This window comes from Giraffa tippelskirchi, chromosome X (genome assembly GCF_054371585.1).
Source record: "Giraffa tippelskirchi isolate mGirTip1 chromosome X, T2T-mGirTip1v1.2.pri, whole genome shotgun sequence".
NCBI lineage: Eukaryota > Metazoa > Chordata > Mammalia > Artiodactyla > Giraffidae > Giraffa > Giraffa tippelskirchi.
Genome location: NC_137289.1, coordinates 137,334,313 through 137,351,628, shown reverse-complemented (window position 1 = coordinate 137,351,628; position 17,316 = coordinate 137,334,313). Strand labels below are relative to the sequence as shown.

Here is a 17,316-nt window from a genome sequence, read left to right as displayed (position 1 = left end):
CAAGCACACATAATGGTGCAAAGGCAATTGAGAATTGATCCATGCACATGGAGGTTGCCTAAATCCATGAACAGGTTGACCGAAACAACTGGTGGAAAGTCAACACGACGGTGCTCTACACCTACTTCTGAATCAGAAATTAGATGAATTGCTGAGCAGTGTTCTTTGAGGTCTATCTTTTCTTTATCTTCTCCCTTGTGCCAGCTGAATACAGGTATTCATAACTCAGAAACTCAAAGCTGAACAAGACATTACTCTTCTGAATGGTCACTTTCTCTCTAGGACTCACGACACTTGGGTTCCCAGGCTCCATGGTCTGTAATGCAAACAGATCTGTGGCACATGGGCATGACCCACTCACGACTTCTCCCCAAGACCTCCTTTTTCTGGGGAGTCACGTGCCCATGAATAAAAGGGTAACCAGGCCAAATGGCCAAGTAAGATAAGCCTATGACACCAACCGAGAGAACTCAACGGCCACAATGACTGCCCCCAAACAAGCTGGGGACAGCAACACAGGCGGCATTTCATAGTCCAGCGTACTTCTTGGATCAGTGGTCTAATATCCCGTTAAGGAAGGAGATGGGGTAAGGAGGGCAAAATACATGGTTTAGGGAAGGCCTACCAAGTGCCAAGTGCTTTCACAATCATCACTCCAAATACCCCAGCAATTCCATGAAGTGCAACGATCACAACTTTCAAGTGAGAAAAGTACAACTTAAGAGAGGTTTCTGTGAGTGGCCCCAGGCTACAGTTAGCTGAGTGAGGACTTGGGCCTCACATGCCGCCTGGGCTGGCACTGAGGAACAGGTCTGTGGTCTGAAAAGACCCTGCTCTTCCTGTCCTATTCCCCCCATTTTATTCCCCCCCCTTATCCCGTCATTTCTTCCCACCATAGGAAAGCTGGACTCCACACCTGCCTTCATCCCAGCCTCCCAACTCTGCCAGCTGCCTCAGAAATGTTACCTGCTCCCAACCCTCGCCAGGGACACTTCACCCGTGAAAGGGCCACCTGCAGGCTTGGGGGTTCGCGGGTGGGCTTGGCTGGCTGGGGTTGTCTTGTATGCCGTGTTCCCTGGAAAAAACTCATTGATAGCGGTCAGGAGAAGGAAAGAGCCACCCCACCAGATGACAGGGCTGTTCAAAATCTTTATGGACGCCGCCATTGGCCGAGAGCCACTTCTGTCACAGAGGAGGACTTGGGGAAGAAATTCCCTTCCTCCACAAATAAGAAAACTCAAACGCCTGGGTCCAAATGGAAAGCGGTGTTGCTCACCATTGTGGAAGGACTGAGCCAGGACCGAATTCCCCATCATGCTTCCCTCCCAGTCTACAGAGTAGTCGGGCAACAGGCTACAAAAGATGCAGACAGAATAACAATTGAAACAGATGTATGGCCTACTTACAATCTCAGACGCATCGGCAGCAGTGCTCGGGGCTTTGGCTGCGGAAAGCTCCATACTGTGGGGTATGAAATGGTGAGTGTGGGCTGACTGTGTCTGAACTCTGGGCAGGAGTGTGTGCTGTGCTCGGGAGAACTACAAGTCTCTCTGATTCACTTGGCAGCAGAATTATTCTAAGCATCCTGTCCCGTACCCAGCCCGCCCGCCCGCCCCTCCCACTACACATTCACACTGGCTGTTTTTTTTTCCTCTCTCTCTGAGCTTATTTCTGTCACAAATCGAGTGAAATACACTTTTTCCAAATTAATCCAGTCTCTGGCACTTGAGAGTGTGGAACCTTTATGACCCCGGGGGAGAAAGAGGAAGAAGAGCCACCTAATTAGGAAGAAGTTTTAACTAACATCGGAGAGGAGAACTGGAGAACCACAAAGTCTGCAGTCACAGCAAAATGGAGATTATTCGAGACAGCTGAAACACTCCACCCAGCCTCCAGGAGGGGACATGCACGGGGAACAAAGGGCATATGGTGTTTGCTTTCTTCAACATCCGTTCTCACCATTAAGAGCTGCACCAGCAAACACTCAGTACTTACATGGGGACAAACCTCACTCCACAATAGACTTGAAAATGTAGCTCATAATCAAATAAATGACTGTGCAAAGCACAGGCCTACTCTGATTTTTTACTACATATACAGCAAATTTAATAAAGTCCAAATAACTGGCAGAATGTCTATTTGGCTTAGTGAAGCATGGATTATACTTGAAAGAAAGTCAATTTTTGTTAATTCCAAGTTCATATGGTAACTCGAATACTGACATATTCAGGACAGGATTTTATTTTATTTTTTCCTCCAGGAGAGATCCCAAGGGGCTAACTTAATAACTAGATAACAATGATTTTCTATTATTTATTACTAGTGACATATTTCAACATTTCTATCCTAAAGCAAACAGGTTTTCTAAAGAGACTTAAATCATTAATATCCCACATAAGTTAATGTTACCACCATCCCCCTTACTGCCCACACTATGACATCATCCAAAGGTAAACTTCAGAGCACTCCCTGATCAGACCATGATGAACTCCTGAATTAGTGAAAACTGAACTGATGACACTTTTCACAGAGACGGAAAGCTAGGGTCAGCTTCAAAAATGCTCGGCTACCACTCTTAGTCACAGATGTCCACCTATCCCCAACAGAGCCCATTCTCAGCTTCAGAGAGGCAGCCTAATTAATTGTAAGCCAATCATTGGTTCAGGGTGAGCAACAGGAAGTAAGCTCACCCAATCAGGCTGCAGGAAAGGACTCCTCCTACATAACCAGCTATGAACAAGGAAGCAGAGGGCCCCATTGCCAAAGCCTGTCATCCTACAATGGCCTGATGACCACAGAGAAACCAGTCCTTGGGTGAAGCTACTGCCAGATCCATACAGTAGAAGAACATAGGTCTCTGATGTCACTTTTAGCAGCTGATCACGGGGGATGAGCTAAAGCACTGCTGACAAGAACAGTCAGGGGAGCCAAGAGCAAGAGTTTGTAATTTGGCAAGAGACTCCTTTGAAGTTAATAAAACACTCACAGAAAACATCCCCCTTAATGTTCAAGAAAAGGGAGAAGTTACAAAGATGAGTGGTTGCGTAGGGCTGGGCATGGAAATGGAAGTGACTGCAAAAGGGCACAAGGTTTCTTTGGCAGGGGGTGATGGACAAGTTCAAAAATCAGACTATGGTGATGGTTAAACAACTCTGTAAATATACTAAAAACCACTGAATGGGACACTTCTAATAGGTGAGTTTTAAAGTATGTAAATTAGATCTCAATAGAGCTGGGGTTTTTTTTGTTTTTTTGTTTTTTTTTTAAATAAAAGCTACATGGGAGCAGATGCTCATTCAGGAGAAATCCCAGGCTGAAGGGCCTTTACCTTCAGCCACAGCTGACAGCAGCATGTCCCTGCTTAAAATCCTTCCTTCAGTGCATCCCAATTCGTTGCAGAATCCAAGTGCCTTACAAAGGGATGTGACGACCCGTCACCTGCCAGCCTCACTTTCCCCACTTTCCATTTCACTCGCTGGCAAGGCTCACTTCCAGAAAATCATCCAACTGTCTCCCCACAGCCTCTGCGCACATTACACCCACTTTCTTGCTCACTCTAGCTCCAGCTATCCTCTTCACTAATCTCATCCTGCTCATCCTGCACTGGCTCTTAGGTCCCATCCCTTTGGGCTCCCTGCGCATACTGTGTGCTTGCCATGGTGGGTTGAAAAAGTATGTTTTGGGGTCTCTCCAGGCTAGACTCCAGGGCCAAAAAGATCACTCCAGACATAACAGACACTCAGCAGACACCCACTGAACTGGTCTGTTCTTTCTCTTTGGGGAAGGACACCAGCTTCTCTTACAGGTCACTTGTGTCATTGACATTGGGGGTGGGCGAGCCAGTGAGGTCCCGAGTGTCCTGGCTCTCATCCACACCCACTTGCCTAGAGTGATCTCAGGTACAGAAGAGACACAGGCATCCACAACACGTACACGCCACCCTGTGAGAAACCCCTCATCTGCAACCACACTGAGCACTTCGGCTTCTCGGCTCAAATGCTCCCTGACGCAGAAGGTAATGGTGACAATGCACGTCAGCTCTCTCACCATGTCCAAGCTTTCAGAAAGGAAGAGTGGGAATGCCTTTTTTTTTCCTGATTACGGAGTTGTCCTTGTTTTTTTTAACCCTTACACAAGGTAAGGAGCTGGGGTACCAAAAGTCACAAATGCAACTAGAATGGCAAACACTTGATTTTAAAGCAAGACTGCACATTTTTAAAGGGACCCAATAAATGGAGGAATGGGGGCAAGATCATTTCCACCAAATGTCTGATCTGCCTGCAGGATCTCAGGGGAAAAGGTTAATAGCAAAACTTAAGAAATGTTAAAAAGTCAGTTCCTGGAGAGTCTCAGTGATCAAAAGAAAACAAAGTCACTCTGTGAAAGGAATGACCCACAGAAGCCCACTGTGGAGTGGATGCTTCATCACAAGAAAAGACATGGCCCAGCCTTCCTGCTTGTCCCGGCTCTCCGAACACCCCAGAAATGCAACTCCAGCCCAGGAGTAGAGGAAAGAGCTGAAACAACACTTCAAATATTCGCAATGGTAACTGTAAGTCCTACCTCATAATCATGACTCCTCTTTTCCATATTTGGGCCCCAGCTTCCCTGGATATACTCCACAAGCCCTCACAGACATTATCTAATGCTAAGCAGATCAGCAAACTAACCATTAAGTACTCTGCTGTTTTCTCTATGTGCCCTGATTTAAAGCAGTCTGCGCACAATCTTAAAGAAGTGGTCAATCCCCTCGTGTGCTGGGGGGATGCTAAGATTTCTCATATAGTTTAGGTCAAACAGGAAGCTCTTAGGATGTCAGGATGTTTGTCTTTAAACATCTCAATCTGATTCCAACAGTGAAGTTTTCAAAGCTGTCATTATCCCCCTTCTCCCCCCTCACAATAAAACCAAAGGTGACAGATTCATTATGAAATCACTTCAGTAGCTTTTTTTTCTCCCTAAATACCTGGCAGGCCTCAGCCCCAGTGACTCTAATCCAATTAGTTTGGTGTGGGGTCTGGAAATCCATAGTATTCAAACTTCTCCAAGTGACTCAGGGGGCCAAGACAGCCCCCAAATAGAGGGCTGGGTGAAAAGGGTCAGTTACACTCTGGCTACTAAAAGAAGCATCAATCTCAGCCTTTCCCCACCCGCCTGGCCAAGACTCCCTGAGCCCGAATTTGCACTTTCACAAGATGGAAAAGGACACACCACGAAGGTTGAACTCAGGCTACACCATCATCTGACTTCAGAATCTCCTAGGTTGTGTTTTGTTTTCCCTTTGCAAGTGGGAGAAGCAGCAGCAGGAGGTCACCATCAGACCTCAGAATCCACATCCCACAGTTTGTCAGGATCTTACTGATGAACAAGAGGGCCAAATCCTACCCCCTCCCCCCTGCCCTCCCAGAAACTATGAGCAGTCAGATTAAATGTAAAGGGAGTCAAAAGACTCAACACCGCCTGTTTGTTCAATTAAAGCAATACATTTTTCCACTCGTGCTGGCAGCATCGACACTCACAGTACTGCGCGTGTTTTAAAAGCTACCAGCCACATTCAATTCCTACCCCAGCACACCAGCAGGACCGGCAACGTTTCTGAGTATTAAAGAGCTCTACACGGACCCAATGCATGCCAGGATAAATCATTCCTCGGGCTCGTGAGAACTACTAATTGCATCCATTTTTAAAAATCAATATTCTTCAAGAAACTTTTTAAAAATTCATATGGTTATTTCTCTTGTTCAAATAACTTCATAAGGCATTCACAGGAAGTCGTGGTTCCAAGCAAACATGGCTATGTATTAAAACACACACACACACACACACAATCTCTCAGTAGCCTAACACCCAGCTCAGCAAAGATTCCTAGCAGGTTCTTAGAACCTGACAAATTAAGGAATCCCTCGTGCTACTTAAGATCTGTGTTGTTGTTGTTTTAATGTAGGCAAGGCCACCCTGACAATCCTGTACCCCTGCATCATAGTACAATTAGGAGTGAGATAGCATGGATTCAAGTTAAACCACCCACAGGTTCAAATTCAGCTCTGGCACTGACTATCTGCTCTCCCCTTGGCAAGTTACTTAACCTCTCTGGTCTGTGGAAAATGTTGTATAAGAATTCGCTGTTTTTCCTACCCAGAATGTAATGCCATGGGGCTTTTCTCATGGCTCAGTGGTAAAAAATCCATCTCTCAATGTAGGAGACATGGGTTCAATCACTGGATCAGGAAGATCTCCTAGAGAAGGAAATGGCAACCCACTCCAGTATTCTTGCCTGGAAAATTTCATGGACAGAGGAGCCTTGTGGGTTACAGTCCATGGGGTCGCAAGAGTCAGACACGACTTAGTGACTGAACAACAACAACAATATAGTACCATGAATGGTATAGATAAGAGAACTATGTACACGAGAGGTACTCAATTATTACTATTGGTTTGAGAATACTCCACCCAGACTGCATTTCCTTCAATAAATATTTCATTACTTAACACGAGCAAACTTTTGGTTCTGTCAAGAAAGGTGCCTGTGGGCAAGTTTTTTTTTCTTTTCTCTAATGGCAATGGCACAAATAAATAAATAAATAAACCAGAAATCAATGAATATATAAAGTTCTCCCTCTCAAATCGTGTACTTAATATGGTTTATTTATATCATGACATTTATTCTTAACAAAGAAGCATTATTATAGAAAAAATTATGAAAAGTATTTAATACTTTTTTCCACTCGTGCTGGCAGCATCAACACTCACGGTACTGCATATGTTGAAAAGCTACCAGCCACATTCAATTCCCACCCCAGCACACCAGCAGGACCGGCAAAGTTTCTGAGTATTAAAGAGCTCTACACAGACCCAATGCATGCCAGGTGAAAAATGCACTCTATAAAACAGTAGACTGGTACCAGTGACATACAGTTATTGTGATCACAAATGCTGATTTCCAGAATGCTGAGGGTAGGCAACTGCCAGGCAATATTGTCTTCACAGTATTAATGTTACATTGTAATATATGCAGTAATAAGACAGCAGAGGGAATTGGGATGTTGAAACTATTTAAACTACCAATTTTCATCTGATTTAAGCACACATGACAAATGAGCAAATGATAGATTATTCAGTGTATTTATTAAATCCATTTCCCTGGGCAATTTCACTAGCCAACACTCTACCATAAACTGAGTTACCATAAGAATTAAACGATTTTTTTTTCACCAGAGGCTCATTTTAAGAATACTCATCCTTCCAGTTAGTTCTTACGTGGCAATCATTCAAAGAAGGGCTACTGGTGTTCAGACACCAAGGCTGACCTTTAAAAGAGCTACAGTCTTCATCAAGTCAGATAACCTCTCTGGTTTCAGTTTTCCTGTTTGTAATATGAGGAATAATCATTATTTGGGGTGGAGGCCTGGGGGTGAGGATTAGCTGAATTTATGCACATTCTCTACAGTTATGAAGAGGAGTAAGTAATACTCCCTTAATGGATCAAGAATAAGACTTCTACTCACAACAGCAAATTCATGTTCCTTTTCACTCTATGCCAGGTCCTGAAGTGGCTATTATAAAAGGTCTAATAAACTCTCACTGTCCCTCAAAATGTAGGGAGAGAGGAATAATTCCTGTCTGTGTTTAAAAAACAGAAGAATGAGAGCAGGGAGGAACCCATGCACTACTTCCTCCCTGGGTTAGCCTTGACAGTGACAGCTGCAAGGGTCACTCTCATCAGCAACATCCCCATAGCGCTGTGACCTTCTAAAACTGAGGGGATCCAAGGCTGTTCATGCCTCAGGGCCTTTGCACTTGCTACTCTCTACTCAGATGGCCCTTAGTTACAGAGGAGCCTCCTCATCACTCCGTTGTGAGCTTCGATGTCACCTTGCCCCAGAGGCCTTCTCTGGTGACTCTGGATGAAACAGAAACAGCTCACACACTCCACCAGTCACTCTATCCTTTCCCCCTCCTCCATTTCTCTGCTGCATGTTTCATGATCTATGATTTTTTTGCTTGTCTGTTCTCATGCTCTCTTTCCTCTGTTAGAATGTATACTCTCTAAGGGCACAGACCTTGTGAAGTGCATTCCAAAAATGGCACCTGGCACATGAAGGGCACTCGGCACTCAGTGGACAGACCTAGGTAATCTATGTGTTTGACAGTTTCAACACTCTGTCATATCTGCATCTGGTTCTGATGATGGCTTTGCCTCTTCAGACTGCATTTTGTGGCCTTCTGGCATGCCTTGTATTTTTGGATTGAAAGCCAGACATTTTGTATAGGGTAGTAGCTACTGAGATAAATGAGCCCTTACTGGGGGATTTATGCTAATCTAGTCAACAGTTGGGCTATGTTGCCGTGTATTGGTCCCAAGGATGTTAGAAACTTAGAAATTCCTCTGGTGGTCATTTCCCCTCCCTCTTGACTTCAGGGGTTCCCTTTCTACTGTTCCCCAGAGAGAACCTGTCTCTAGTAGCTCTTCCTGTTGAAATCCACTGTTGTTACTCCTGGAGGCTTGTTAGCATGCTGGGGGAGAATGGGTTCTCAAATATTCTGATCCTCAGTCTTTGCAATGCACATGGGGCCTGCATCTGAGGGTTGGGGATTCGCCTTCAAAGTGCTTCTGCCCCTCCTTCAGGGACAGAGCTCCCTCATCCCTTCCCTCAACTGCAGGGGGTACAGGGTACCCTCCAGGGTTTTCAGTCCGCAGCCTTGAGGCCCTTCTCCATGCAGAGTAAGACTTTGTTTTAGGTGAGGTGGGGGCTGGGGCTGAGTGGAATTCCTGCCTCCAGCTGCAGTGCTATTTCACCAGTGCCCTCAGACCGGATCCTTCCCCCTACAGAATAAACCTCTTGTTCCTTAAGGGACAAGGATCTAAGCAGATTTCTCAGTGGCTCCTGAGACAGTACCCCCAGCCCACACTATGAGTTTTCTCTGGATTTTCCCCAGGTTTTGCCGTGAGAGCCAGGTGGCGTTCCTGGCAGGGAAGGCCTAGGAAAAGGTAAGACTCTCTTCTACCCCACCACTGCCCCTAGGAGCTTCACACTGGTGTTAGCCTACACTCAGCCTCCAGCAATCTGTCAAAACTTGAGCTTCATCTTTCTACCTACTTCTGTGGTGCCTGGTGGCTTCTGTCTCTAGTAAGCAAAAGTCTTGTGTCTCAGAAAGTGCCCTCGTCTCTCTCCAGATTCTGAAATGACTGTTTGCTCTGCAAACTTGCTCTCTGTTCATTTCTAGCCTGTCCAGATTTTTTCTTGTAAGCGTGGGAGGGACATTTTTGCAACTCTCTCTGTCTTTGAGCTGAAATCAGAAGTCTCTTTACTGATTTTTAAAGAATCAAAAGTAGGTATGACAAAATGGTAACATTTGATAAAACTAGCTGGTGGGTAGGTAGATGTTGTTTATATTCTCATGCCCTTCTATATTTTAATAGTTCAGTAACATTTCAAGTTTAAGGTGTGGGTGGCCACAGTGGGAAACGGTACTATAATATAAATAGACTGAGATATGTATACATTTGGTTCTTGTTCAACAATACACAGAAGTCTCCTGAATTTTAAAAAATAACCATCATTTTTGGCAACACCTCAGAAACTGTTATGAAAAAATTTAAATCACCCCAATACCATTCAATTTTAGTGTCAAAGTAAAAGAAGAAACTAAAATAGAAAAATTAATTTGTGCATGTTTATAAATCAAAGTATATGACAATATTGCATATTAATTGATTCATTGTCCTTTAAACTGATAGCCAACCATTACTATTCATATTCATGGGAATTTGAAGTTACTAATGCATGTGCCTGTGGAACACAGGTCATTCAACAAGTGCTGGGTCCCAGGCTGCAGTGTATCAGGCAACACATGGGAACCTAATATCACATACCTCAAACCTCAGACTGCCATGTCTCCCCTTACCTGCGTTCCTAAATTAATATATCCTTTAATCGCATACAAATGAAAGCAGCAAAGGCTCGGTAAGATCCATCTCATGGAAAGAACTTTCTCTTTTTACTTAAATAATTCACTACCTTAGATAATAGCAAGTAAATTATATGCTATGAAAAAAAATGAACCATTAAAGACTCCAAAACTTCCGATTAATCTTAAGGATTGTATATTAAATTCAATTAAACTAGATGAATATTTAACACACTTCTTCTCTGTACTTACAACCATTCTAGCCACTCTGGGGGAAAAAATGGGCAGACATGAATAACCTACCAATCTCTGCCATCACGACAGACCCTGAGACGGGTTGCAGGGCTGAGAGGAGCCTGTGTGACCACACAGTCAGGATGGCAAATGCCTGGCACAGACCAAGAAGGGCCCTCCAGTTAAGTTTCATTAGCAAAGAAGGTGACTTTTAATTATTTTTATGTTTTAGTATTCACTTGTATATGCCAATTAAAAGGAAAAAAAGAAATCATTTTCAGTAGAATGCATCTTCATTCGGCTTTTTTTGTAATGAATGAAGACAGGCCTAAGCTTGGCTGTAATGAGCCTTAAATGGGATGACTCCACCAATGATGAATCTGTAGCTTTAATTACCATGTGTGGTTCTGTTAGATGCACTCCAGGTAGAACTGCAATCAGGGTGACCAGTCAGACAGCTAAATAACACACTTTCCCCTGCCTGAGAACCGTCACTTGTCAACTGTGCTGTGTCGTTGCCACAGCTGTTTACCTTCCTGCACTGCAACAGGCTCGAAATCAGAGTGCACCTCCAGCTCAAGAGCTGGGGATGATGTTAAGCTGAAAGTTGGCAGCATCCTAGTCTTAATGGTCACCTTAAAATACCTGTTAATGGAATCCATTCAAATTCAAGTATTAAAATAAAAGGGTGAGTTAAATTGAATAAAAAATATCACAGGCTATAAGAGAATAAAGGCATATAGATTTTTAACCACCACTGACAGGAGAAGCTTGCGTTATAATTGCATGGATTATATGTACCAAAGAGAGCATCTATCATGTGACATCTTGAACCGAATAACACAGCATTCTCTGGAAAAAAATATCAATAAGCACAAAGAAGCAATTTCTCAACAGTTGAAAGAAACCACACAAACCTGACATGTTCCATACTCAAATACTTTTCAAAGTCCATATTATGTGTCATCAGAGTCTAATGTCATAATTACTCATTTGACACAGAATAGCTGAAGCTACTTTCATATGGCAGATGTACTTTTTTTGTAGGCAGGTTGACAATTATTCCAGTTTCGAGATTTGGGGAGAGAAAAGTTGTGCACACACTCATGATTTTGCTGCCAAAAGGAACAGTTAAAGATTGAACACAAGCCAAGCTGTGAGCAGATATAGCATGACCAGCAATAAACCTGATTCCTTTTCTATTTGTGCCCATGAAGGCCTCAATATTACAGTGTGACTACAGGTCTAGCAGTTATAACTTGATAATAATTACCATGTTAAACAGTCATACTGTATCTTCTACCTACAACCTGCCAACCTATTGATTCGGATACCGTTTCTTTACTATGAATCTATGTGGTCAGAAAACGAATCCTGAGTGACCTAACCCTTCAGCAGCTGGCATCACACTGCAGGCAATGAGGTGTTGTCCAAACACACAGGGCTTTGCTAAGACCACATTCATGTTTTATTATCATTGCCAAGTATAGTTTATTACAGTCATGACTAAGATGCACATCTATAGTAAGTGTTTTAAAGATAATTTGAATTTTTTTTCTTCCACAATGTGCAAAAACCAGTCCTTTTCCATTGTAACCTGGCCCCCCACTGTACTGATACTAGTTATCTCAGATCTTGACCATGGCCTTGTTTTACAGCCAGGAAAATTACAGCCCTGAGAGCTTCAGGGCCGCCACCAAGGAGCTGTCCTGCCTCATTCGAAGAAAGACTGGGTGTAAGAGGAGACAGTGGCCAGAGTGTCCCCACACCACCTGGGAACGCAGCGGGACCGCAGGCTCCTCACTCTGGGCCTCCATCTGGGACCACATGCCTCAAGAAAGCCAGGGCAGGGCGTGTTTTGGCTCAGACAAGCTCGCGGCTTACAAACGCAGGCCAGCCTGCTTTGTTTTCCACCCGGACACCCAGACACAGGATATCATCCCCGTGTCACCTTTCTTGAGAAAAACCTGGTGGTCCCAGAGGAAGTATGACAACAAATGAAACACTCCTTCCTCCGTGATGAGCAAAACAGGCAGCCAAGGGCTAACAGGACCCAACGCCATGTACTTCATTCCACAAATAGCTGAACACATTCGTGTGTGGCTTTCGCGTTACTGTGTGCAGTGAACACACATTAAAGACACATCCACTTTTTCACCTTTCCTCTCCCTGAACCTCCCTCAAGAATTTCTTGTCTCATCTTCCACAGGGGCAGAAAGATGAGGAAGTTTACCCCTGAGCCTGGGAGTCAGGGGGTGGGGGATACATTATTTAAAATCCCCTTGGAATTTAAGAAACCAAAGTGAAACCAAATGTCTCCTGGGCAGCCCATGAGGCGTCCTGTCCACATAGAGCTTCAGGACAGACCTTGTGTCTCCAGCCTCCTCCTCAGATCCTAGGTGGCTTTTGAGCTGAGGTCACACTGCACACCCCCACCCCCCACCAGCTTCTGCTAATCACTGCCCTGGGGCAGGGGCAGTGCCAACACCTGGCCATTGCTGCCAGTTTCTGCTCTTCTCTCGGGCAGTCTTGGCTCAGAAGCTCCCTGCCAGGCTGACTGGGATGAAGGGCGTCACAGCCTGTGGTGCTCCCTGCGCCCCTTCCCCACCCTTCCATATTCCAGGACTGTTACTTTTGCCCTCACCAAGAAAACCTGAAGCCCTACCTCCATCTCAGCACCAATGCCCACAGCATCCAACTTGAAAACTCTCATCTCTGTAGCTTCCCAGTCTCTCAGCATGGCTAAATACTTGTATTAACAGCTAATATTTGCTGACTGATTAATAAGTATCAAACACTTCTCAGTTGCCCTAGATGTGTACTCTCATGGATTCTTCCAAGGACACTAACTAAAAGATATACCATTGTCATCCTTCCTATTTTTCATAAGAAGAAATAAATGGACACCTGGACAGAGGGATCAAATGGCCTCCCCAAGGTCTCAGGGCTAATAAATACAGATTCCAACTTCTAGACCACCAGGCATGACTGCTCCAGGTCAAAGAGCACTGAGTCCCGGGCACAGACCTCAGTAAGGATGTGCTGAACGTGGCTGACCTGACCAGGCTCACAGGTCATAGCAGAAAAGACTGAAATGACCAAATAGAAAGACAAGTCCATGGCAGACTCTCTTCCCACACACAATGTGTGTACTATGGGGAAGGGGGAAGATTGGCTTCTCGATATGACACACACTATAGACACTTTTATGCAGATTTGTCTACCTGCACCATGAAAAAGAAATCTTAGATGAAAATATGACTTTTAAAAGGTCATCATCAAATAAAAGTTGAATGGATGAGTTGAAAATCAAAAAAGGAGAAGTTTAGTTACCACACAACTTGTTCACATACGAAAACTTTTATTCTAAAAATTACCATTTTTATTTTAAATGACTACCATTTCACGTCCTTCAATAAACTTTGGAAGATGGCATACATTCCGTAAGGCCTTCTTGAATAAAGATTTTATGTAATGCATCAAATTTACTTTGTGCTATAAACTTGGAATGTTCTGCTTCCTGGTTTTGGAGACTCCAACTTTTTTTTTTTTCACATCAAAATTTATCAACCTGAAGAATTTGTACATTTTGCGGGCATGTGAAACTAATTTTTTAAAAAAATTCAAACTCTTACAATGTGATTTAAGAGCTCCAATACTACTGATTAGATTTTTTTAAATGTTAGAGATATTCTGTTTGTAAATGCATGAACATTAGCGAATAGTGTTATATTGGGCAGTTAAGAAAAGTAGCAGTTTTCCTTTATATGCCCAAACTTGGACTCATTCCGGAGAGGGGTAGAAAAGCCCCTACTAAAATTTCCCCTTGCTCATCATTATTAATAACAATAGTAACAATGTGCAGTTCACACCCCATGCTGGGAGCCACCTGGGGAGAGAGTCTGGACCCAAATGACCACTCTCTCTCCTGGCCTGAAGCACCTTCTCCTACCTTTCAGAACATTTACTTTCCTGAATTTTCTCCTCCCCTTCTGATCACTACCTATCAGTCTCAATACTGGTTTTACTTTCAACAATGTAGTGGGGGAAAAGGGCAAGACTCCTCTCTTCTTTGACCTCACTCTCTCCCCTAGTGATCTCGGCCAGCCTGGGCTTTGAAAGACCCCTAAATTCCTGTCTCTAGCCTTGAAATCCAGACCCACATCTTCAATCTGCTTCCTGGGACTCAGTACCAAAACATTGCCATCACCCCTCCCTCCTCTGTCTTTCTCATCACATACAACCAGCCTTATGTGCAAATTCTGGTGGCTCTACCTTCAGAAGCATCCAGAATCTGACCACTTCTCTGGTCTCCCCGGGACTTCTGCATCGGCCTCCGAAATGCCCTCCCTGCTTCCACCTTTTGTCCTCTGCAGTTTGTCCTGAACACTGCACCCGGAAGGAACCAGTTAGAGCACCCCGGTCACACCACTTCACTGCTTGGACGATCACTTCCCATCTTACTCAGCATCCCCAGGCTTAGAGTAGCCCGACCAGATCTGCAGCCCCGTGACCTCTAAATCCATTCCCTGCTGCTCCCCTCTGGGTCTCTCCCCTCCAGCATACTGGTCTCTGTTGCTCTTCCAACACACCAGAGACTTTCCTTCCTCACGGCCTTTGCACATGCTATTTCTTGCCTCTGACTGAAAGGTTCTCTCCACAGATCCCCACGGGGCTCCCCTCCTCACTTCCTGAAGTCTTGACTTGAAAGCTATCTTTTCAGTGAGGCTTTTGCTGGCCTCCTTATCACAAACTACAATCCCATGCTCAACATCCCATAGTCCCCCTCTCCTCTGCTTTTCTTCCCTCCAACATATTATGTAACTTGTCCACTATGTTTATAGCTTATTGTCCATCTATCCCACTAGGATGTAAGTTCCACGAGAGGAAGGATTTTTGTCTGATTTGTTCAGTGTCTTCCCTAGTAACTATAACACAGCAAACACTCAATCAACATTTGATGAATGAATGAAACTCAGAGAGCTTAAATAACTTGCCCAAGGTGGGAAAGCTCAGCTCTCACTCCAAAACTAGTGCTGAGTCACCATTTGTGATGAAATAAAGATGCTCTATCACCACACACTCAGATAACTACAGACCTGATAAAAATTTGAACCAAGTTACACAGCAAGGGGTCCATTAACACAGCTCATTTGTTAATTTCATTATTTGCTGCTTCCTGATATTCTTTTGGAAGATGAGAGGGATTTAAAAACAATTCGGAAAAACTAACATACATCTCGGAGCTACTCCAATCACAGGAGGTTGAAAGATTGAAGGCACCTCAATCTCTGAGGTAAAGTAAACAAATCAGATGAAAATACATAATTTTCCATTTTAAATCAACTTTCAAAAATCTTAGAAATAAAGAAGCCAAAACCTCCACTAGTAACATGTAGCATTTTCGCCCTACACACACGATTTGGTGTTTGTGTGACACGCTGCATATACAATTATGTAGCCTGCTTTTTTCTCTAAGAGCATATATGTCGTTTCTATATCACTGCACAGATCCTTGTGTGTGCATGCTCACTCAGTCACGTCCAACCTCTTTTGTGACCCCATGGACTGTAGCCCACCAGGCTCCTCTGTTCATAGGATTTTCCAGGCAAGAATACAAGAGGGGGTTGCCATTCCCTTCTCCAGGGGCTCTTCTTAACACAGGGATCGAACCCACATCTCACGTGTCAACTGCATTGGCAGGAGGATTCTTTACCACTGAGCTACATGAGAAGCTATAGATCCTTATAGCCCCCAAATTTAAGGCTATGTGGTATCCTGTCAGCAGGCAATGCAATGCTAAGCTAGTAAAAAGAAAAGTAAAGAATATAAACATCAATTCGAATCAGAAGCCCAAGACCGCTGCCCAGCAGGCCATCTTCAAATTGACTGCTAGCTCCACCACTCGATTTGACACAGGTGCATTTCTGAGAGCCAGAAGCATCAGTTCCTTTGGCAATCCTCGGGCCATATCACTTCCCATAAGACCAGGAGCTTAGGACCACCACCATCCAAAGAGTAAGAACTAAGTTCCCAACGGTGACAATAACCACAAACATCAGGAAACAAGCAACAAAGATAGTCACTCATTCAACAAATATGGAAAAGCACCACTGTGCGCCAGGCACGGAGACACGATGCTACACAGAGGCCTCAGACCCTCAGTCCAGCAGGGATGATGGACATTCGTCAACGAACCACAAAAACAGATTTTAAATCTTAAGAGTGACAAGTGTTAGGAGAGAAAAATCGCACCACAAATACTTGCAGAAAATGGAGAGACAAGGCTGGAAAGAAAGGTGGGAGCTGCAGCCCATGGGTGGACCACGTTAAAGAGCTTAATCTCTAGTCTAAAATGAAGGAAAGGCCAAGGAAGGATGTTTAAAGTATGTGCAGTATCTGGGGAAGAGGATGTGATCAGATTTGTATTTCAAGACCGTCAGTAGAACCTCAACGTGAGGCGAAAGCAGGACAGCCGTCCAAGCAGTCTTGGGAGGCGTTTGCTCCAGGAGACGTGGCCCAGGCAGCAGCCTAGACCCAGGCCCTTTCATCAGCACTGTCTCTGAGGCACCTGACCTCCTCTTGCCCACCCCACTGCTGTCTTCCTCCGTTCTTCTTTCTTTCTGGTCCGCTTTTCTCATTGGTCTCCAGACCAACCACAGAGACATCAAATAGTGATGTCTCCCTGTGTATGCACAGTGGGCAGGGCTCCACTAAATTCCAGCCATGACCATAACAACACAATGCAGATAAGCAAATCTGACCATGGGAGAGATAACTGGAATACCCTGGACACGCTAGAGAACTACAGCATAAGGAAAAGTTGGGGTGGGGGTTGGTTTGTATTTTTATTTTTCTAATTTAGTGGAAAGCAAGGACAAGAGTTAAGAATCCTAATATATACCAATGCTGGCACTCACAAGCAGAGATGCAAACGGCTCTGGGATACAGTCTGAATATGGGGATTTTATAAAGCTCCCCAGCTGATACTCATGTACAACCAAACTGGAAACCCACTGGAATTATTACTTTTTAACTTTTTATTTTGAAATAATTATGTACTCCAAGGCAAACTGGCCTTGAAGCAGAGAAAAGGCTAATAGAGTTTTTCCAAGAGAACGCCCTGGTCATAGCAAACACCCTCTTCCAATAACACAAGAGAAGACTCTACAC

The 17,316-nt window shown here is 44.2% G+C and overlaps 1 protein-coding gene across 11 annotated transcripts in view; it reads right to left on the bottom strand.

Annotated features, from left to right (window-relative positions):
- Positions 1-17,316, bottom strand: part of SH3KBP1 (SH3 domain containing kinase binding protein 1) — a 350,398-nt gene that overhangs the window by 266,892 nt on the left and 66,190 nt on the right. For 4 of the 11 annotated variants that reach the window (XM_081566030.1, XM_081566036.1, XM_081566031.1 and 1 more), the window contains exon 1: positions 1,407-1,552. The exons of 6 other annotated variants lie outside the window; for them this stretch is intronic. In XM_081566030.1, the coding sequence (XP_081422156.1) occupies positions 1,407-1,460 (54 nt within the window). In that variant the 5' untranslated portion in view covers positions 1,461-1,552. Of the gene's footprint in view, positions 1-966; positions 1,553-17,316 lie in introns of those variants that run through there. One more of the 11 variants, XM_081566035.1, reaches the window with a different exon arrangement.